The sequence below is a fragment of the Condylura cristata genome, unplaced genomic scaffold (assembly GCF_000260355.1).
Source record: "Condylura cristata isolate star-nosed mole 26May11 unplaced genomic scaffold, ConCri1.0 scaffold00004, whole genome shotgun sequence".
Lineage (NCBI taxonomy): Eukaryota > Metazoa > Chordata > Mammalia > Eulipotyphla > Talpidae > Condylura > Condylura cristata.
This window is the reverse complement of record NW_004567105.1, coordinates 52185635-52207836: the sequence shown is the minus strand read 5'-3', so window position 1 is coordinate 52207836 and position 22202 is coordinate 52185635. Positions and strand designations below refer to the sequence as shown.

Genomic DNA, 22202 nt, shown 5'->3' with positions numbered 1-22202 from the left:
AAGTACCTATTGTATATCAGAGATCAGAGTATTCTCAACATGTCATATATAGTAATTCATTGAATAGTGGCATGTGGTTGGGAATGGTGGTGTCGCCACTGTGCAAGAAAGACTACTGAGGCATGCAAACATTAAATATTCTCACTGAGGTCCATATGTTTAGCAAGGAAGGTTTAAAAATAGGGTTTTGGATACAGGTATCAAGAATAAGACTTTCAAGGTTGGAGACCTCAGCACAGATCATTTGGATCTCACAGTTGAGAATATGGGGTTTGGAAGGTATTGAGAAGAGGCCTGGATATGACCACTTGTACATCCACTCTCTGATTGTGGATCTAAAAAATCTAGAAGAGTCCAGCAGATAAAGCACCAAACAGATGGACCAGTCAGAGGCCAAGAGGAACTCAAATTTGTGTAGTTTGTTCTGTGGCTCCTAGGCTCTTAGGAGCCTAGAGTTTTCACAACTCTAGGGGCCATTCTCTCTTCATAGTTTCTGTAAAATGGTGTTTCCTGGAGTCCAAGAGAGTGGAGGTTCAGACAGTGATCAAGTTCACCATTAGTGCACCATAAGTGACTGTAGTTAGGAGGCAAGGGTAAGGACCAAGGAACAGTCTGATTGAGCTGTGTAATAATGTATCAAATCGGTTCCTACCCCAGAACTCTCACCTGGCAAAGTGAAAAACCCATACTCCCTTTGCAGGGTTCTACTAAATGGTCAAGCATGCCAATTGTTAACCTGAGAGGCTTAAGTTTCCTTCACCTTAGTGTGGTGACAGGATTTCAGTGAATGTATCAGAGGATACTTGATGAATCTGCAGTTTGTCCTCCCTTTTTTCTTTAGTGTGACTGTCAAGTCAAACTATGACAATATAATATCATTCAGGTCATCAGTTCACTCTCAGAATCATCACATCCTTCCTTCAAAGTCTTTGGGCAAGTTGAATTAATGACAGGGAAGCAGCCGAGCTTTTAAGCCACAGTGTGTCATTAAGCTGTAAGAGCAATTTAAGCGAAAGCATTTTTTTGTTAAATTCAGAACCTGCCTCTTGTTGCCGCTAAATGACTAATTCTTTCCCGAGGCATCAGAAATAAACTTTTTTAGAAGAACTAAATGCTAGCTGTGAAAGAAGCAAGTATTCTAAAGAACAAACAAACCTTAGAATGATGTCTCCGAGAAGATCTCCCAAGCCATCCTTTTCTGGCATCTCTGACATTAAATGATTTCAGGACAGCTGGCTATCTCTTCCAGAATGTTTCCAGTCTAACTTGTGTGGAAGATGGCAGCCCAGTTCACTTAAAAAAAAAAAAAATCCCTCAAAGCTAACTCCTCCTTTGATTCAACTTAATATCCCTAAAGCTTTAATTTAAGCCAGTTTCCTCTTATGTGGTCTTCTCTGGACATGGAGAAGAGCTGGTCGGCAGGGCCTTTAATCACCTTTTACTCCTCTTTTCTTTACCCTTTCTACACAGAAGGCTACCTCCATGCCTTTCATCCTCTTGCTCAGTCTTTCCATAGACTATCTCCTGAAGGTCTTTGCTGACTCCTCTCATGTAATATGCAGAAGCAACGTTTTCTAAGAAAATTAGAGATCTCTTATTTTGGGTACAGATTTGGGTAGTCTTATCAGGTGAGTATACATACATGAAGAAACTGAGGTGATTTTTCTTTACAACACTTCCTATTTTCATCTGAATGGGTCACAAGTGAACAGTAAACAGTCCAATTTTCATAATTTTTCTGCTTTTATTACCTTTCTCCCTTCACTATACATCCCAAAGGGACATCAGAAAGAAGAGGAAGAAAGGAAAATTCTAAATAGTAACCAATAGAGTTCTTATAGGAGAAGTTCCGGAGAATTGTAGAGAATTAGAATAACATGGGGATAATGGGCTACTTTTGCTTTTTGGCTGGTTGAGAGGTCATCTGGTTGTATGACCTTGATGAAAAATGAGAAAACGTTTACATGGTCCATTATCACTTCACACTTGCAGGAGAATTGGAGGAGAGATGGAATAAGAGGTGGTTTTATATACTTACATTATTTTTCTTGGACAAAATCACTATATAAATTCTTTGCTCTATTGTACAAAATAGGGACTTTCAGAATGGAAGGAGGTCATTTCCTGAGGAACACTGAGAAACACTGAAGGCAATTCTAGCCTGCCAGATGACCATCTGGAATCCAGCAGTAATTCTCTTTTTGCTTTGCACAATGGTGTTAGTTGTCGTTTGTTCCCCCCAGAGTCTAGAGCACCCCCTCACACCCAATTAGAAAGCATCCTTTTAACATTATCCCACTTTGTCATCTCTCCCACAGAATGCATTCTGATTTGATGTCCCAAGAGTCTAAAGGGCCAGAAAGAGTACATTCAGTTTCTCTCTTCTTCATTCTTTCTTCCCCTACCTCAATAGGAATTAGCAATATTTTAGTATCAAACTACCTTAATGGTCCATTTAGAACAAATCTCAGCCACCCAGTCCCTGCTCCATTTCTCTTCTTTAATAGAATGTGTTTTAAAAAGTGAGCAGAATGTTGAGTGACACATAACCCTTTTTGGTAATGAAAATATCATGCTGGAGTCCTGAGTTTTTTTCTTTGCTTCTCCATATTTGTTTGCACGCCGTCTTATGGAAAATGTTTTAATGTTAGCACTGACGACAGCATCTACTCTTGACTGAGGGCTAACTAGGTAATGAACATACATATTTTACTCATGTCAACAACCTTGTGATCTTTTACGGCACCAATATATCTATCCTACAGATGAAGACACTTGGGTTACAAAAAGCTGAAATAACCTCACTATGGTTACCCATCTGGTAAATGTTAATCTTGCGTAGTTTCACGTAGAAACCCTGCATTTAGCAACTCTGTGACTTAGCAGCTTTGCTGAACTGGTTCCCCAGTATGATAAAAGGTGCTTAGTAAGAATTAAATCACTAACAGCTATTGAGCTCATCTATGCCAGGAACTGTTTTAAGCCATCAGCGTATGTGGATGATCTCATTTAATGCTGTTACAACCCTGTGTGGGAAATGCTGCTCTAATCATCCCTATTTTACAGAGGAAGAGTTGAGGCTCCTAGAAGTTACACAACTTTGTTAGGGTCACATAATGGTTGAGTAATCAAGTTACAGTTCCCACTCAGACAGTCTGGCTTCAGGACCTACCAGTTTAACCATAACTCCATGTCCCTTCCCATGATATTTAGTGTCTTGCCAGGGAGACACTAAGGAAAGACTGGGGCACTTGTCTGAGACACAGACTGAAAGAGCTCTGTACAGTCCTCAAATGAAGCATTTTCCTGGCTGCTTGGCAAGGCAGAAACCACAGCAGGAAAAGCCCATCGGCAGTGATTCCCCTGGGCTGCTGGGTTCATCAGACTCGGCACCCGCCACTTCCTACCATTTTGTGTTGTCATCCCTCCTTGCTTTGGGCTACATCACTTTTCTGATCCATATTCTTTTTTTTTTTCCCTCTCCCCCACCCCCCATCTCTCCAGCTCGAGGCTTTTTATTCCATCTTCACCACGGAACAGCAAGACCACGTCAAGTCGGTGGAGTATCTGAGAAATAACTTTCGACCAAAGCAAAGGCTGAATGACAGGGTGGTGTCCAAGTCAGCTGTCCACGATGCCTGGAACCACGACATGTCAGACTTCTTAGAGAACCCACTGGGGACAGAAGCCTCTAAAGGTAGATTTGAATTAAGTGCCCTTGTCGCGAGGAAGATTCCTTATTGTAAATTACTTTAAATTAAAAGGAGTTGCAAAACTGCCACAAATTAAAACTTGGTGTTAAGAGCATATGTTTCTCTGCTAAGAGAGATTTGTGTGGATGATAAATAGAAGCAGATGTGAGAATAATTTCTGTTAAATAGATAAATTCAAAATTGTCCTCTTGACTAGTAATATTATCACTCATTCTCTGCATTCTATTTATAGCATCAATACTACCAGCTAGTATCTCAAACAATTCTTTTATATTGTTACCTTTTTATTGAGGTGACCTTGGGTTGCAGCCCTACATATGATTTAGGGGTAGAGATTGACACCTTCTCAGATGTGTGTTACCACTTCATGTCTTACTGTTTCCCTGTTGCAGTCAAGAGTTTGTTGCTGACTCAAATAAGAGCCTTTGATTTGTTTCCAGCACCCCAGAATGCAGCGGTTTCACTGACACCCATTCCAGAAAAGAACTCTACCCCATGAGACATCGCATAACCTTTTAAAATTATTGTTTAATAGTTTAATTCCCATGTTTGGTAAACATGAGTTTACAATCTTTTCCATTTCTATTTTGTCATATGAAATGAGTATGGGCGCCCCTCCCAGGAAACTGTAAAGTCTAATTCTACCCTCCAAGTCCAACAACATTCAAGCTCTGTGATTTCCCATAACTGTGGCTTAGAGATAAGGGAAATACTTAGAGGAATAAAACTGATCAAAGCCCTGAGGGAGGAAGAAATAAGAATAAATTTTCTTTGGATGTATAAAGATGGTCTTTATACAATGCTCTCCTTCGAAATTATGAATTTGGGTATTGTGGGAAGACTTTTGTCATTTATCCACACCAGCTGTACACTTCAGTATTTTAGTGATAAATTATTTGGGAGGTTTTGTTCTAAGAGCATTCCACACTGGCTAATAGGGCCAGTTTTCCAAAGGTATGTAACCTTTGTAGGGACGAAGGAATGAGATTATATTCCACAAATAACTGTTTCTGACATGTTCTGTGATGATATAAATGTGCCTGTTTTCCAGACTCATTTATCTGAAAGCAGTTAAACGAAAAAGGAGTCAAAAAGGAAGTTTAAGCATATGATCATTTCCTTCCTGTCTGTGTGATTTTGTTTGAGAAGGCTTTAGAGAAGCTAGTTTGGCAGGATTCCATAAAGAAACACAGGATTCTAATAATTCGGGGCTGACATTTTGTCAAGGGCATCATTTGTCAGCTGGGAACAATGGAAGGATTAAGAAGCTCACAAACCTGTAAAATGTCTTAGTTTGGGTTGGCCTCGAAAGCCTCAGTTGGGCTACTTTTTTTGGAAATAAGCTAAAAATAAAGCAAACAATGTAACTTGAAAGCTTTCCCTGGAGATACCATGATTGGGAAAAGGAGGTCCCTGAGGGATTGACTGTGAGAGGTGAATGCAGAGGAAGTGTGGGGGGTGAGGAATCTATGTCACCAGGTAGTGTAAGAGCTGGCACCTCCAATGGCTTAGTTATAAAGTTTTTTCCTAAAAGATGGGTTGAACACACATTAGGTCAACTGTTTAGAGAAGGCATGCATGGCCCTTGAGACCCAAGGAAGCTAGAGAAGATGGTTTCCTTTACATTAAGTTGTCCAAATGAGCAGCTGTCCCACTAAGTGGGCTTTCTCTGAATTTGAGCAGAGCCAAGAACCCATCCTTAAATAGGGGCTAACCATTCTTCCTTCCTGAAGTTTTATTTAAATCATATCCATTGCTGACTCTGAGGATGTGTGGATATAAAAATGCTTTAGGGTCTTTCTGGGGACAAAGAGGAGACATGCACGCAATCCTATTTGATTCTTTTTAAAGATTTATTTATGCATACACAACTGGGGTATAGGTCAGGGGTATGGTGGGGCAAGGGGTGGGTGGTGAGAGGGTGAGAGGATTCACCAGAACGGAGCAGACTAAGGAAGTACACTGCTGAGGAGAGCAGAGGGCGAGTCAGGAGAGGTCTGCCGCGCCATGTGGGTCACCACATTCAATATTTATCTTCTTCCTTATGTTTTTATTCCACTCAGCATAATCCCTTCCATTTCCATCCATATTTCCACAAAAGGCATGGGTTTATCTTTTTGATGGCCAATTAGTTTTCCATTGTATGTATCTATACCACGTGTCTTGTGTCACTGTACCTAAATTTCTTTATTCATTTTAACATTTGTGAAATGTGGAGTATGTCTATATTTTCCTGATTTTGAAAATTCATGAACATATACTTTTAATGAGTATATGAGCATATCTCTGTAAGGGATGCACCCAGGATAAACATGACCACATTATAGTGTACACTACATGTTCATATCTTGTGAGATACCTGCTAACCAATTTCCCAAGGTGATTAGAGGTACTTACTCTTCTGCCAGCAATGTATGAGTCCTATTTTGTTAAACCCTTTTTTAAATCATAGTTTAAATACCATCACATTCAGTTTTTAAAATACACAATTCAAATATTTTTTAATAAATTCATAGTTATGCAGACATCATCACAACCCAATTTTAGGGTATTGTCATTACTCCAGAAAGTTCCTTCATCTGATTTGCAGTCAGTTCTTTCTCCTTTTTCACTCAGGCTGTCTGTAGTCTGCTTTTAACTTTCACTTAACATTAGAACTTTAAGGTTTATCCACATTGTAACTCACTCCTTTTTATTGCTGAGTGGTATCTATTTGTTGTTGTTTTTGTTTCATTAATAAGAGCTTTGCTGAGATTTAATTCACAATCCATAAAATTCATTCTTTTCAAGTGTGCACTTCAGTGGCTTTTAGTATAGTTATCAACTTGTTCAATCCCCACTTGTATCTACTTCCAGAACATTTTTATCACTCCCCAAAAGTCATTTCATACCCACTAGAGGTCACTTACTCCCTGTTCCCCTTTCCTGTTTTAGCCTTCTCCCTCCTTTCTTCCCCGCCCTAGGCAGCATTAGTGAACTTTCTCTGTGGCTATTCCTTTTCTAAATATGTCACATAAATGAAATCATCCACTATACAGCTTCTGTCTTCTTTCAATTAGCATTTATTTGCATTGCATTCAATCATGTATCAGAATTTCATTCCATGTTAGGGTCACATTATTTATCACTGTATGGCTAGGACACATTTTGTTTCTCCATTGAATTGATAGACCTTTGAATATTTATCACTTTTTGCTGTTAAAGAATGCTGCTAGTTACATTCATGATCAGGTTTTAGTGGGAACATATGTTTTCAGTTCTTTTGGCTATAAACCTGGGAGTCCAGCTGCTGAGTCAGAGGTAAATTTATTTATAGGCTTGAGAAACTGCCAGACTATTTTCCAAAAACTAGCCACACGAGTTACATTTCCATCAGCAATATATTAGGGTTTTGGTTTCTCCCCATCCTCACCAACACATCCTTCATTTTAGTATCCCAGTGGATGTGAGTTAGTATCTCTTGGTAGTTTTGATCTTAATCTCCCTAAATGACTTTTGATTTCCCTATTTTGGTTTTAAATGCACATATCATGAAACCAGAGCAAACATGATAAATGTCCCTCTTTTTTTTTTTTTTAACCCAAGATAACCAGTAATTCCAAGGCACAACAGGCCAAAGGTCAGCAGAGATACTGGCACTCATCCGACAGCCAAGAGTGCCTTCGATTCTTGGCTTTAGACATCAAAGCAGTAAAGAATATATATAAAGGAAGAAAGGATCCTTGTTTTGTGTTTTGTTTTTTTCTTTTTTTTTTTTTCAGGGGTTTGCAAAAACAACTTTAAAAAGAGTATTATGGCATTCTATAATCTTCAGGTAATTCAAAAGGAATAAAGGCTATCTGATTGGCACTCTCTATCTGTTTTGGATCATTACTAGTAGCTTTCAGTGCCTAGGAGAGCTATGAAGTTGGGCATGGAGCTATGCATTTATGTGTTTTTCACTGAAGAAGGAAAAATTAATTACATAGACAGAAGTTAGTAGACTATATAAAAATCAGATATTGGGTCATCTGGTCTGTGGTGCGGCTATTCATCTTGAGTATGAAGGCAGCCATAGACATATAAATGCATAGAGTCAGAAAATGTCTGCCACTAAAACTTAACTTATAAAAGTAAGTGTCAGGGTAGAATTGGCCTGGAACCAGAGTTTACTGACCCTACTAAAGGAATACAACTCATGCTAAGGTGGAGAACCCTAATCCTAGGCAAATTTCAGGGTAACTATTTCTTCTTTCTCTCTCTCTCTCTCTTTTTTTTTTTTTTTTAAGATTTAAGTTTTCATATAGAACTGGGCCAGAGGCAGTGAGAGGATTCACCAGAGACAGACTAGAGAGTAGAACAGGCAGACTGATGAAGTACACTGCTGAGGTGAGGCAGGAGAGGTCTGCCAAGCCATGTGGATCACCTCCAGCCAGGAATCAAACCCACACTGAAGTGGCTGCGGCTCGCTTGCAGTGCTGTGCTTAACCCACTGCACCACCAGGGAGGGCCAATATTTGTTTAAAATGGCAATGATCATGACTGAAATTCCAATGGTTGACCCTACTATAAGAACCTAGGGTCAACTAAAGATTTATTTACTTGGTAACCAATCACTTACCACTTCACCTGAATACTTGGTCATCTTTCAGATGTAAGCAGATGCTCAGTGAACTGAGCAGAGCACACTAGCTCCTCATTCCCCCAGCTCTGGTCAATAACTGGTGTCCATTGAGCAACACAGGGTGGAATACCTGAGTGAAAACACCCTCATCCTACACTCTGTCAGGGTGACTGGGCATACTGGAATCGAGGAAATACAATCCAGCCTGTCAGTGCCAAGCACTAGATGAATGACCATGTAAAACGCCAAAGGAAAGGGGGGAAATGTCATCTTAATATTGTATTGTTGTCGAGGAAGACATAATGGATGTCATCCATGAAAAATATAAAGCTTCAGTTCCAGTAAATGGAAATAACATTTAGATGGGTGGATTGTTCAAGGGACATCCAGTCTGCCATTCTGCCCTTTATCAGTAAAGAACTTGGACAGACTTTAGGATTTAATGGGCTGTCATTTTAGTTATTCTACAACACACCCCGGGCACATGGAAGAGCATTCAGTGATTAAGTCCTAAATGCTGCCTATTGTGAAGAGTTTGGAAACAGTGAATGGAGAAAAATAACTTTGCGTCCAACAATATGAAACATAGGGTTTATTACTTTAACGAAACCTGTTCAAACCACAGTGGAATCAAAACCACTTGATCCGATAATTTGATTTGATGGTTTAATTAAAGTGACACTGTATAATGTAATAAAAGCAAGGAAGTGAAGAAGATCTTGGATCTGTGTGCCCTCCAAAGCCATATTTTTTGGAGAATAGTCCTAGTTTCTGCTGACAAGGGGGTCTCTTTGTTAGTTACAATTTCTATGCTTACTATTGTTTCCTACTCGGTAAAAACAGCTCTTAAGGACATACACCATGGTGTGAGAATGCCTAAGTGACTAATCTATTTTAAATCAAAATACACTGAAAAAGAACATCACATTTTCCACCCAGATTAGCAAACGGTGAAGTAAATTCATGATTGCATTAAAAAGTTTGACATGGGTTTAAGTTATTTTTGGAGAAAATATTAATGTTGTTCTATTTTCAGTTTAATTATTTCCACTCACCAGATTATTGATCTTGAATTACTTTATCTTATTAAAAGAAGCTCTGATATGAACACTTAATTTCTTTGTAGGCAGCTGCCCTTCTAGAAATGCTTCCAGAAAGTGATCTTGTTACTTCCAGAAGCTTTCAGCAAATAATAGTGCTAAGGAAAAGGTGTCTGTTCTACAGCCCCCTTGTTTATGTTTTTGTTTTTTTTATAAACCCCCACTTTTAAAAATAACTGTCATTAGTCATTACTTTTTATCCCTGGGAATAATTAAGAAAGAGAGCAAAGAAGTAGAACTGTTTTCAACATTCAAGCATTCTGGATTCTCATACTTGTGTGCTGTTATTGTCCTTTGGCAATGTCATTTTTGTGTGAATGTCATAGACTGTCATGACACAAACCTAGGTGGTATCTGCTTTGGGGGCTGCTGTCATATATGTGGATCATTATTGACCAAAAGCTTCATATCTTTACATATATGTGATTGTGTAACTTTATGTAAATATATGATTTGGTATAAGATGCCTTTGATTGGTTGGTGTAATATTGATAATTCATAGATATTTAAAGTTATCAGCTTTTGCCTCATGTTTTATAGTCCATGAATTTCATTTCATGTGTCAGATACCTTCATTCTCTATGGAACAGCTTTTAGACTCTTTCAGAACTATGCCTGACTTACACAGTTGCATGGTTACAGGATGTTGCTAGTATTTTCCATTCACATAAGTTTTGTTTATCCTCAAAGCAACCTCTTCCAGGACTCACTTTTTATTGATCAAAACATTTGATGAACAAATTCTCAGCACTAGAAATAAAGGTTAACATGTGAGAAAAGTCCCTCATCGGGGAGTTTATGTTTTAGTGGGTAGAAGAAATATGTCAACCAGTGACAAAGCTTCACTGTTTTTGAAAAACTAAAATAAAATAAAATCAGGTAGAGTTTTAAGAGTGGTAGATAGAGTGTGGTAAGTCAATAGAAAAGAGATCTTCTCTGGTTAGGACAGGCTATAAGAAGGAGCCATCCCTAGAAGGCTTTTATAGGGAAAGGTCATGTGCACAGGTCCTGAGGCATAGGAACCAGTAGGGATAGGTGGGAAAGGGTCAATCTGAACAAGACTTTCTTGATTAAGGAGTTAAGATTGTGGCCCTCCCTGGTGGTGCAGCGGGTTAAAGCACTACACTAAGAAGCTAAAGCCACTTCCGCATGAGTTCGATCCCCGCCTGCCCCGGAGTTGACCACATGGCGTGGCAGACCTCTCTTGACCTGCCCGCTGCTCCCCTCAGCAGTGTACTTTGTCGATCTGCCTGTTCTGCTCTCCATTCTGTCTCTGGTGAATCCTCTCACCCTCCGCATCTCTGGCCTGCACCCCAGTTCTGTATGAATAAATAAATAAATCTTTAAAAAAATAAAAAAGGAGTTAAGATTGTATTCTGATAGCAGGGGAAAGCTTCTGAGAGGAAAGGATTTAAACAGCCTTTGTAATTATGTGAACAGGTTTTTAAACTCATCATGTTGACTGTTGTGTAAGAAGTAGGATCTGAGGATCTGCGGCAGAGGTCCTCACTAGGGCCAATTGAAATATTCCAGGCAGGATAATAGTGATTAGATGAGGGTGATCCTGGTGGGGGTAGAAATGACCCATCCATTCTGGATGGATTTTGGAATAGACCCTCTGAGATTTACTAACACTTTGGATGCAGGATGGGTGGCAGTGAGCAGAGAGGGAAATGTGGTATTGTCATTTCTCTTTAACCAACAAGGGGTCTGAGACTCAGAGAAAGTCATTTACCCGGAGCTTCCCAGTCAGGCAGTGGTACAACTAATATTTGAATCAAAATCTTTTTTTTTTTTAAGATTTATTTATTTATGCATACAAAAACTGGGTACCAGCCAGAGGTACAGGGGCAATGAGAGATTTCATTAGAGACAGAGTGGGGAGCAGAAGGCAGACTGACAAAGTACACTTCTGAGGGGAGCAGCAGGCGAAATAGGAGAGGTCTGCTACTCCATGTGAATCACCTCCGGGGCAGGGATCGAACTCTCACTGAAGCAGCTGCGGCCAGCTTCTCAGTACTGCACTTTAACCCCTGTGCCACCAGGGGTTGGAGAACAGGTGGGTAGCTATGTGGATAGATGGATTAAGTGACCCCACCCATGATAGTTGAGCAGAAATAAAATGACTCTTGCCACCAAAATTTGCACAGTTGGGACATTTATGATCTAGGCCGGGCTGGGTATCCTCTCAGAGGAGCATAGCTATTCATTGGAGTAGAATGTAGCCTCACTCCCAGCACCTAAAACCAGAAATGTTCTCAAGATGCAGGCTGCCATCTTCCACCTGGATAGTAAAATGCCTGGGTGCATGTGTTCACCCCACAAAACTGCCACCTCCTTGCCACTCTACCTACCCAGCAGCAGAGTGTGGAGGATCTTAAAGTGGCAGGCACTACTGTCAGAGGTGCACCCAGGAAGAACTGTTCTTCTGCCTTGGGAACTGTGGGCTGATGTTGGTGACAGATACCAGGGGCTATGATTTTTGTATTTTGTACATACTACTTCATGACTTAGTCTCCGTCTCCAAGCAGGTAGGCAGAGTTTGATCTTCAAGGCCAGCTTAGCAACCCTCCTACACTTCAGCTTTTCTTTGCTCTCTGGAAGAATCTTCACTGACACTGGGTTTATTTATGTAGGCTCCCCAGTGCTTGTGAACAGCAATCTGGAAATTAATAAAGGCCAACAGCATCATTCCTCCCAGAGCGACGCACCTCCCCTTTCTCTTGCTAACTAGCATTCACAGCCTGTGAAGCACAAAGCTCTGAGATGCTTGCTGCAACTCCTTGGAGTCCCAGGAGGAATGAAGCTGGGAGACCGTTTATCCTCACCATTCTTCCCACTGGTCGTTCCGAAAACAAACATGGGTTAGTTGATGGTGTTTTTCCTCAGGTACAAGGAGCATAGACAGTACCTTTGCTTTTTAATGGCTTAAAAAATGGTCTCAGCTCCACAGCCCCTGAGGTCTGAGAATCAAAGAGCATCTGCAAAGGCCTACAGGTGTCTTTTTCTCTTTCTTTCTCAGCCCAGTCAGTGGCCATTACAATTCTGGCGCTGTCTCCAATCCCTACCCTCTCTTGTCTGGGTTTGTGATTCCAAGGCATCAGCATAGACCAAAATGCATGTCTTGGCTGCTCCACATCAACTGTATGCCTGTGCTGAGAAGATGATGTCTGTACTCTGACACTAACTGCAAGCAGGTATTATCAAGTGCACAGAGCGCTGCAATTTTTAGGCTTTGGGTCTGGCACCAGGAAAGACTGCCAAGGAGAGAGGAACTGTCTCACTATGGAGTGTGCTGGCTATTTAAAACTGTCGGTGTTCACCAGCCAACTAGAAACCCGAGCCCCTCAGAGCATATGAGTCCATAGCCAGAGGTAACCAGGAGCTCCCCGCTGCTCAGTCCCTTCCATTGCTGAGTGGGTGGTTGCTAGCCGGGGCCTGTTGGGGTACTGTCTCTTCACAGCCTGTTCTCCCCCAGCAGTTGGTGGGCTTCTGTTCTTTTCTTGAGCCCTCTTGAGCAAGCCCAGGAGGGGCACAGTGAAGCCAGTGCCCAGGTGTGGCAGCCCCTGAAACTTAGCATACAGAGCAATCACAAATGCGCCACCTGGGTATGGAAACTCAGTTGCACTCCAAAGAGTGGGCTTCATCCTGTGGGTCCTCTGAGCAAGAACTGAGAACAAGTAAGAGATAGGAGCTAAGGAATCATCAGAGGTGTTTCCACGCTAATACGGTGAAGGTCGAGATAGCCAGGACACTCCTTTTAGAGTAGTTACCAAGCCATGTGACACCTAATTCTAAGAGAATTACTTTAAAGAACAAACTAAAAGAGGGCATTCTAACCTGTTGGATCATATGCATCTACTGTCAGTTTTAAGTAACAACCTGGCTCAACCCATCAATGTGGCCTGGTCACTGGATCACTGATCTCAGGTGGTGCTTAGATAGTAACCTTGCATTGCTGAGCAGCTACGGGATGTTCTAAGTGACCCAGGTGCTTCTTCATAACGCAGGGTCCGTAACATCTCTGCAGTGGGTAATAAGAGGCCACCTGCAAGGACACTTGGCACTGAACGTCTGTGCCCTGGTCTCAGGTCAGGCCTCAGTTGGTCTCTTTGCCCAGAGCAGGACAGCAGCAAAGGTGGAAGTACCATGGTACAAAGTACCATGCAGACGGGATGTTGTTCTCAGTTCAAGTGCGGTAGGCCCACTTGGCCCCTTTGGCAGGAAATCTGAAAGTTGAAATGGAGGGAAGGGCCCTCAAGAGAACCCTGCTTCCCACCAGTGCCCCAGAAGCAGCTGTTGTCACGTTGGGCTGGAAAGATGCATCGTTCTGAACTTGGAGACGTCCCTGAGCGCCGAGTTGAACAATGCGTCTTCCTGCCCAGGACATGGACACCTCCCAGGCCTCTTGCTCTCAGAGGAAGGGGGGATATTACAGAGGGGGAAAAAAGGATTCTGAGGTAGGAGAGGTCAGGAATAGCATCATGTGGGAAAATCAAAACCATCTGCTTGGAAGACTAGGGACTCACGTTTCTGCCAGCATCTTCCCGGATCCTGGTGACTGCTGTTTTCTGAACCCACAGCTGTGTTGCAAGCACAGCAAAGACAGCCAATAATGGAATGAGACTTTTCAAAGGCACTGTGTTCTGTGATAGTTGCCATTCAGAGTGCCTGATGCTGAGTTGTTTGGCCAAGGAACTGGATTGTACCATTCATATTCGTGGGAATAGACAGGATGCTGGTGTCATATAGAAAAGAACACCATGGGTGCATGGGAAGTACCTATTTTTCCTTCCTGAAAACCCTTCTGTGAGCTTCTCCTTTACATTCAGATAGAACACATTGTTTCTGGCACTCTGGTCACTTCCAAATGGGGATGGGAGGAAGATCTCCCCACCACATGCAATTCTCTGCAGCACCAGCTGGGTGTCCTGCGATTTGACTCAACTCTGTCATTACCTCCCAGGAGATTGTGTCAGATCCCACAAATTGAGGTCTTGGCTCCCCAAGCTGTTTCTGCCTACTCAGATGCCAGTCACAGGTAGTAGGTCCCAGGTTACCCATGACTTCTACCTAACTTAGCTACAAATCAGAGGTTCCCACACCGCTATCTTTTGGTTCTATTAATTTGCTAGCATAGTTCACAGAACTCAGGGATGCACTCACTTTTGCCAGTTTATTGAAGAATAAAAGATACAGGGCTTTCCTGCTGGCGCAAGAGTTAAGTCTTAGCACAATGAAGCTCTCCACAGCCACTGCAGCACGAGTTCCATCCACTGCCAGGGAGGTGACCCACCTGGTGCAGCAGACCTCTCCTATCTCACCCGCTGCTCCCCTCAGCAATGTATTGCAGCCAGTCCGCCTGCTCTGTTCCCAACTCTGTGTCTGGTGAATCCTCTTAGGCCCCCGCAACTCTGACCTATGAAGAGTATGGGGATATTATTGAGAATGCCAAGTCTCGTATCATGGCTTGATCTTTTTGGTGACCAGCATACACCCCAGAGCCACCAGGAGTGGCCCTATTAAAAGAAAAGATGTTCTTATCACTTAAGAAATTATGTAGGTTTAGGAACTCTGCCAGGAAGTGGGAGCAGAGACCAATATATATTTCCAGTTCATATATTTCCAGTTCTCTATAACTGGCTACAACTTGCATTAGTTAAGACTCTAAAAGACTTAAAACTTGAAGAAGTTGCCCTAATGCTTGGCAGAGCTTGGAGGAGCAGAGGGGTTCCTGTGCCCCAGATCTCCTGCCAAGTCAGGGCTCCACTCAGACCTGTAGGGATGAGCCCCAGCCCCAGTGCTGAGGAGCTTTGAGGTTTGGTCCCCAGGCTTTGCTGCACAAGTTTCCTTTCAGTTTCCTCATCCCAGCTCGTGCTTTCACAGCTGGTTTTTCTGTCTGACATATCTAAACCTCCTTCCTCCCCACTCACTTGATCAACACCCACTCCTTGTTCACATTTCAGTGTAAATATCAGTTGGCTCAGTAAATCTTTCCTAACCAACCCCCCAAATCTCCTAAGCCCAGGTCCTTTACTAAGCCTTATTTACAGAATTGTTATAATAATTTCCTTTAAAGCATCTAATTTTTTCTAAGCCTGCTGCAGAACATGTTTAACCTCTGAAATGCCAAGCACCCTTAGCCATCTGGCGGATGCCATGACTTCGCATACTGATGGTTTTAGATACGTAAAGTAGCTCAGTTGCAAAGGAAGCCAATTAGCCTCCGTTGATACCAGAATTTTTTAAATTATAAAATAAATTTATCAGCTTCTTGGTGAAGGCATTATATGATAAAATCTAGCAGCAGGTCGAATAGTCATTGTAATTTTGAAATAATGAGCATGAAGGAAAACTTCAGCTATTGGCAGCATCAGTAATCTAATAGAAGTAAATCTGTAATTTCAGCTGAAGGTGACCCACTCACCTTCTGTAGTTTGTTGCCAACATTTGCAATATGAGGAAATAGTAAATATTAATTTTGAAGTTAATAAAAATAAAAATATGTTTTTCCCAGCCATGTTCACAAATCTCTGTGACTTCTATCCAGAGCCCTTAAGGATCCCAAGTTAGAACCCTATTTGAGGAAGATGAAGTGTTTACTATTTCCCCTTTGGGCTGTAATCTCAGGATCTTAATGGCCTTGTCTGTGTTCAGCTTTATTCCTATTTTCCTCTCAGGGCCCTGGCATATAGCAGTTGCTCAATAATTATTTAACAGTAGGTCTGCCAGATCATACCGCTGGTATGTCCAGAACTGATTGAGTCTCAATCCAGAGAGATTAAGTGAATGAATGATTCAATGGGGTCTAAGTCTCTCTCTCTCTTTCTCTCGCTTGCTCTCTCTCATTTGTTACTGAAAATAGAAAGGACCCCAAAACAGCATGAGAACCTTTGAAATTGGAGTCCGTTAGGGGAAATTTCCAAAGAAGTGACCTCACGGAAGAATTTCTCTTCCTCGAAGGGCTTCAAATCAAAGAGATCTAGAACAGAGAAAAGGAACAGAAAGGAAGTTTTTGCATGAAGGTCTGTTAACCTGCCCGGAAAGTCACGGACCTGAAGCTGCAGGAGTCTGCTCTCACCTGTGAGCACCGAGGAAGCTTCCCCAATCTTCATCTTAAGGAAGGGAAAGCAGATGTGGGAGATGTATGTACATAGAACACACATGGTCACCCCAGTGCAACCGCACTTTTCTAGTGTGGAATGTGAGAGAGACTAAGATTCACTTCTGAACCCTCCTCCTGCTCTCTGACCTTGATCAGTGCAGTGCCTTGGTCTCTCTGGACTCCAATATCCTCATTCTTCTTTAATGGGGTGAATAGAGCACACCTTTTGCATTCAGGGGTGTGTGTGTGTGTCTGTGTGTGGATTAGCTGACATGAATGCATGGGGTCTGTCTCTGGCGTGTGCTTGGCAGCAACCACTTCCAGCTGAACATTATTCCAGTGCTGTAATCTCCCAAATGCTAGAGCTGGAGCCTGTTTGCATTTCATTCTTGTGGTTTCTGACCCCTTAGAGTGGTTTTCCTTTCATGAGCCCTTGGGAGGGGGAAGGGAAGGTAACCAACCCCTCAAGTACCAAGATTCCAGGTTTGCAGTCTTTAACTGCTCTGCTTTGGGGGATTTCATGTTTACCTAGACCTGTTTGATATAGCCCTTCAAAAAGAGAAATCCTTCCCTGAGGCGATTTCTTTGGAAATTTCCCCTAAAGGATTCCATATTCAAGGGTTCTTAAGCTGAGCTGGGGTGATAAAAAAAAATGACAGACATTTAAGCTGTTTGAGGCCAGGCTCCCGGCTGTGTTCCTCTTGAATAGTTCCCTTCTGCTTTTTAGAGGAGATAGTGCTCCAGTTCTCTGTCCTACCTGGCAGGTCCCAGGAGGAGTAATCTCCTCAGCTGGCTTAGACAAGGTCCCTCTGACACTATGTCGTAGCGAGACACCACCCAGTGCCTTACATGATGTCATGCCTCTCCCTCTCCCAGAGGCAGCAAATTGACCCTGTTGATGAGCACTGTGAAATCGTGAACTGGCACCAGATGCCTGTGTTTGAGCAGGGTCATCTCTGATTCCCGATCAGTCATTACCCTCTTGGTGCAGGTGTGAAACTTGAAGGAGATAGATGTGGGGAGGAGGGCAGCCCTGGAGGATTTTGTCTAAATGCTTTAAGGCACTTGGAAGTTATACCGACTTTTAGACAGAATTATCACATTCATTTATTCATGTCCCCAAATGTAGAGGATTGGAGGTGGGGGCAAGGAACCTCTTTTCCTTCTGGAATTGCTGAGAAAACACCCTTGACGTTGATTTAGAATCAGAGGACCTTGGGTGCTCTGCTAGATGCCTCTTCATTATTTAACGAAGTCTGGGATCATAATTAAAGGTGGTTCAGAATGAAGACAGAAATTCTCAGAGCTGGCACTGAGCATCATTCGAGATGCTTGTGGAAAGCAATCAGACCTCAGTGGGAATGTAATCAGGCCCCTGAGAAGGGGAAGGTTGATGTCAGGAGCACCTCGCAGGGGATATTTGTTTAGAGAGCTGGGACTGGCACTTCCCACATGATTAAAAAGCTTCAATTTTATGCAAAAGGTTTTATCAGGCTCTGGCAGTTGCAGTGGTTGTTGTCACGGGTGTAGAGCATGCAATGTGCTGCCAACAGTGTTTATGGTGTTTGTTTCAGACAAACAGTGGTGAACTCACCTGGCCTGTGTGTCAGGCACTTATGGGTGAAACTGCCTATGTAAAGGCAATGTGGAGTGGTGGGGAGTGTGGCAAACCAGAGCTAACATGCTCTCAGTCTGAAGGGTAGGAGCAGTTCTGCTGCTCCAGGGAACCACTGCCGTCTATAAACGCAGACCCGATTTTTAAAGCAGGCTTTCCATGAAAAAAAAATGGTTCGTTTTAAAAACACTCTGTGGGCCAGAGACTTGCTGTATATGTCATTGGGCTCAAGCCCCACAAATTCTGGATTGGCCATAGTGTCCTCTGCAGTCTTCACCCCGACCCTGGGAAGAGGATCTGCTGAGTACTAGTCAACCGTTTTACAGATCAGAACACAAGAGGCTGAGGTGGCCTGGCTACAAAGCTCAGATTTTATTATTATGTAGCAGTCCCACCTTAGTCAGAGTTACACATTCTGAGGTTCCTGCTCCCACAGACAGTCTGGGCTGAAAATACTACCTACAATAAGATATTTTGAGAGAGGGAAAGAAACCTTATTCACATAACTTTTGTTACAGTAGATTATTATATTGTTTTATTCTCCGCCTGCACCTAATTTACAAATTAAACGTTAGCATAAGCACATATGTATAGGATCATAGATGGTGTGAAAAGCATTCAGGACTATCCATGATTTCAGGCATCCACTGAAGGTTTAGAGCATATCCCAGGAAGACAAGGGGGAGATGCTGTCCTCCCCTTCCCCAAACCATTCTATAACATTCCATGGTGCTGCTTTTATGTGTTGTGTTTTGGTATTTTGAGGGAGGCATCATTTCAAAGGAACATTTCCACCACTCAGAGAGCAAAGCTTGGAGCATGAGGGTCTTTGGGACATTGGTGAACATGCCTCCCCCAGCCGCCAAGCATGCTGGGATTTTTGTCACTTCCACAGATGGAACACATTTCTGGTTGGCAAGACATCCATTAGTGAAGGTGTGAATTAGTTCGGGACAGGCTCCTTGCATGAACTTGGAGCTCCTGAAGGTGACCCAGGAATAGATTGTGTGGCACTGATTTGATGCATGAGAATTTTATCAGTGGTCCTGTCTGACAAGCAAAATGCTTTCCTGTGTTTCATAAGTGAAACATGAGGCCTTGTGACAGACACTGAGCTAGGGAGTTTGTTTGTTCCCTGCTATACAAATACTTTCAGCCCAATTCAACAGAGGGGCGGGCTGATCATGAGGATGTGGTGTGACAGCACTTGGAGGAGAGGCAGAGTGGTTCTGGGAGCTCAGAGGAGGCCTGGAATCTGAAATCTTGGAGGGAGCTAGTGATGAAGCCCCACCTTTTAGGAGGCTGGTATGGGTGGGGATTATTAGGCAGAAATGAGGGAGTGGGAAGAGGGGAAAGTGATGATGCTGGAGATCTGGAAGAGGGTTAGTCACACAGACCTGAGGACCAGGATACACAAAGGAGTTTATTCCCTCCACCCAGTGCTCTCAGCCGATATCTACTGAAAGTCCACTCTGCCAGGCTGTGTCTTAGAAGCAAGAATAATAGAACAAATAAGACTGAAGTGTGGGGCTCTGGTAAGGAAACAATCCATTCTGGGTGGCCAGGGAAGCCAGGAATGTCACTTCACTTGGTACTAAGGAGACTCCACCCTGTGGCACATGGGCCTCGAGACTGTGCTGAGGGGCAGAATTTGGGATTCAGAACACAATGTAGTTGATAAACATTCAAATAAGGGTTTGGCCTCCCTGTGTCTTCCAGGTCTGCAGTCAGCAAGCCATGGACCCCCCTGAAAATTGAAAACTTTTGAAAGGTTAAAACTTACCAACCAGCAGCATGACTTTTTGTAAGAGTCATGAGCGGGGAAATGGTTTTCACATTTTGAACAGTCAGGGAAAATCCTAGAAGACTATTTCATGACATATGAAAATCATCGAAATTGAAATGTCGTGCCCAGCACGTTTGTTTACACATAGCCTAGGCTGCTTTTGCATTTTGAAGGCAGAGTTGCGTCATCCACAAGATCATATGGCTGCAAAGCCAGGAATATTTACTCTCTGGCCCTTTGTAGGAATATTTACTCTCTAACCCCCTTTTCTAATCCTTCCAGTATCTGCAGGTGCCTTCGAAGAGCTGGCCCAGGAAAACCTGCCCTGTCATGTGGTGGGAACAAAAGGAGAGTTGAGACAAATTCCCGCAGCAGCAGCTCTTCCCACAGTTCAGGACATGGGACTCCTTGGCATGCAAACCCCTGATAGGCTCTGCAATACGGTTATAGGACACAATCGGGTCCCATGAGGGCAAAGCCGGTCTAGACGCCTCTATTGCCAGCTTAACATTGGGATTCTTACCCCTTAATCAAAGCAATGAGACCAAGCTGTTTATTGACAGGGAAATATTTGTTGTGACACATTGAATAAAGTGGAACAACAACAAAGAGTTCGTGTATTATAACATTTCAGATTCCATTTATATGTACATTTTTACATATATATGCAACGCTGTCTGGATGTTCAATCCCCAGGAACTCGGCAAAAGTTATCTCTGGGTAATGGGATTTAGAATGATTTCTTTTTTTTTAACTTTCTTCTTACTTTTTTTATACTAGTTGGATATCTTTTTTAAAGTCTTAAAATGAATCATTGTAATCAGTAAAGAAAAAACACAGCTATTTTAATTTCAAAGAATAAATAAGAAGAATGGGTACATCTGCATGTGGGTGATGGAATTATTTATGTGATTATGATGTAACTGTTAGCAATATGCGTCCCCATACAGCTTACCGCGAATTGGAGTTGAGGAGTGATGGCTTCAGAATAAGGACAATTAATAAGCATATGGTAGGCGGTGGGAAGCAATGAAGAAGTCAGGAAATTTGACCTGGTCAGCATCATGCGAGATGGAGGCTTCCCAATAGCTAAAGCTCCTTGGTGTGTTATTTATTTGGGAAGATAGAAGTGTACATCTTTCCCTGATCTCCTTCCCTTCCCCCCTGCCTTTCCCCTCCCCCTGCCCCCTTTACACACCCACACAAGTTGTGCTGTCTTGAGAATAAGGCACTAAGTTGGGGTATTTTCAAACGGTACACTAGCGCCACCTGGTGCCCACACTTTGTCACTTCCCCTCTGCTGTTTCTGGAAGCCCCCGTTCAGATTCTTTGTTTGATGTCCCAGCTCTGGTGGCATTTGCTTGGCAGGCATCGTGATGCCTCCCAGGGTTCTGCGGGGCAATGGGAATGCCTCATTAATTTATCCCTTCCTCGTATCTCAGTCGCCCAAAGCCAGTCTCTTCGACTGAGGCGCAGTTTGGCAGTTGAAGAGCAAAAGGATACCTCCCTGTCAAAATCAGTCTCTGCTTTTCTCCATCATCGGGCTCTAAATCTGAGTCTGTGCTCTTCTGGCAGGAATGTCATTGTGCTTCCCAGGACTCCCTTGAGCTTGAGCTCTTGGGAACCCTGGCTTAGGAGGGGGAGCTCTTTGGTATATAGTTGGGCCCTAGGAAGTGCCAGAACCAAGCTTGGAAAATACCTTCCCTCCATCTGCCCCGTCTGGCTTGTGGTATTAGGTCCACATGTGTGAACCTTGGGTGAATCTGCAGCTCCTCCCATTGGACCTGTAGTTTTCAAACAGGCAATTTGCATTCCCTCCCCCCGACATTTGGCATTTTCTGCAGATATATTTATTTGTTGTGATTTGAGAGGGAATTACTACTGGCATCTAGTGGATAGAGACTAGGCATACTCCTTAACTTCTACATACGCAGGTCCGCCCACTTCCCAAGAGCAAAGAACTGTCTGAGGTCATGGTGCTAAGGTTGAGAAAACTGTCCTAGACTGTAAGCCCTGGATCAGAACCCAGGAAAGGGCACATTTCATGCTATTAAATAGACTGACTGGATATTCTCAGCCCTTTAATAGGTTTATCCCTAGATAGATGCAGAACCTTCCAGTCACCAGATACAAAAAGGCTCATTAGCCAGGCTCTTCTGACACCCCCCCCCCCTTGCTCTGCTCAACAGTGTATTTCAGTACATCTGCCTGCTCTGCACTCCACTCAGTCTCTGGTGAATCCTCTCACTGCCACACCTCTGGCCTACACCCCAGTTATTG

General features: G+C 42.8%; 1 protein-coding gene across 3 annotated transcripts in view; it reads left to right on the top strand.

Moving 5' to 3' along the window:
- The window catches only part of PTPRG (protein tyrosine phosphatase, receptor type, G), a 650641-nt gene that overhangs the window by 536499 nt on the left and 91940 nt on the right, over positions 1-22202 (top strand). For all 3 annotated transcript variants that reach the window (XM_012720264.1, XM_004676019.2, XM_004676018.2), the window contains exon 8: positions 3505-3697. In XM_012720264.1, coding sequence (XP_012575718.1) covers positions 3505-3697 — 193 coding nt within the window. The remainder of the gene's footprint in view (positions 1-3504; positions 3698-22202) is intronic.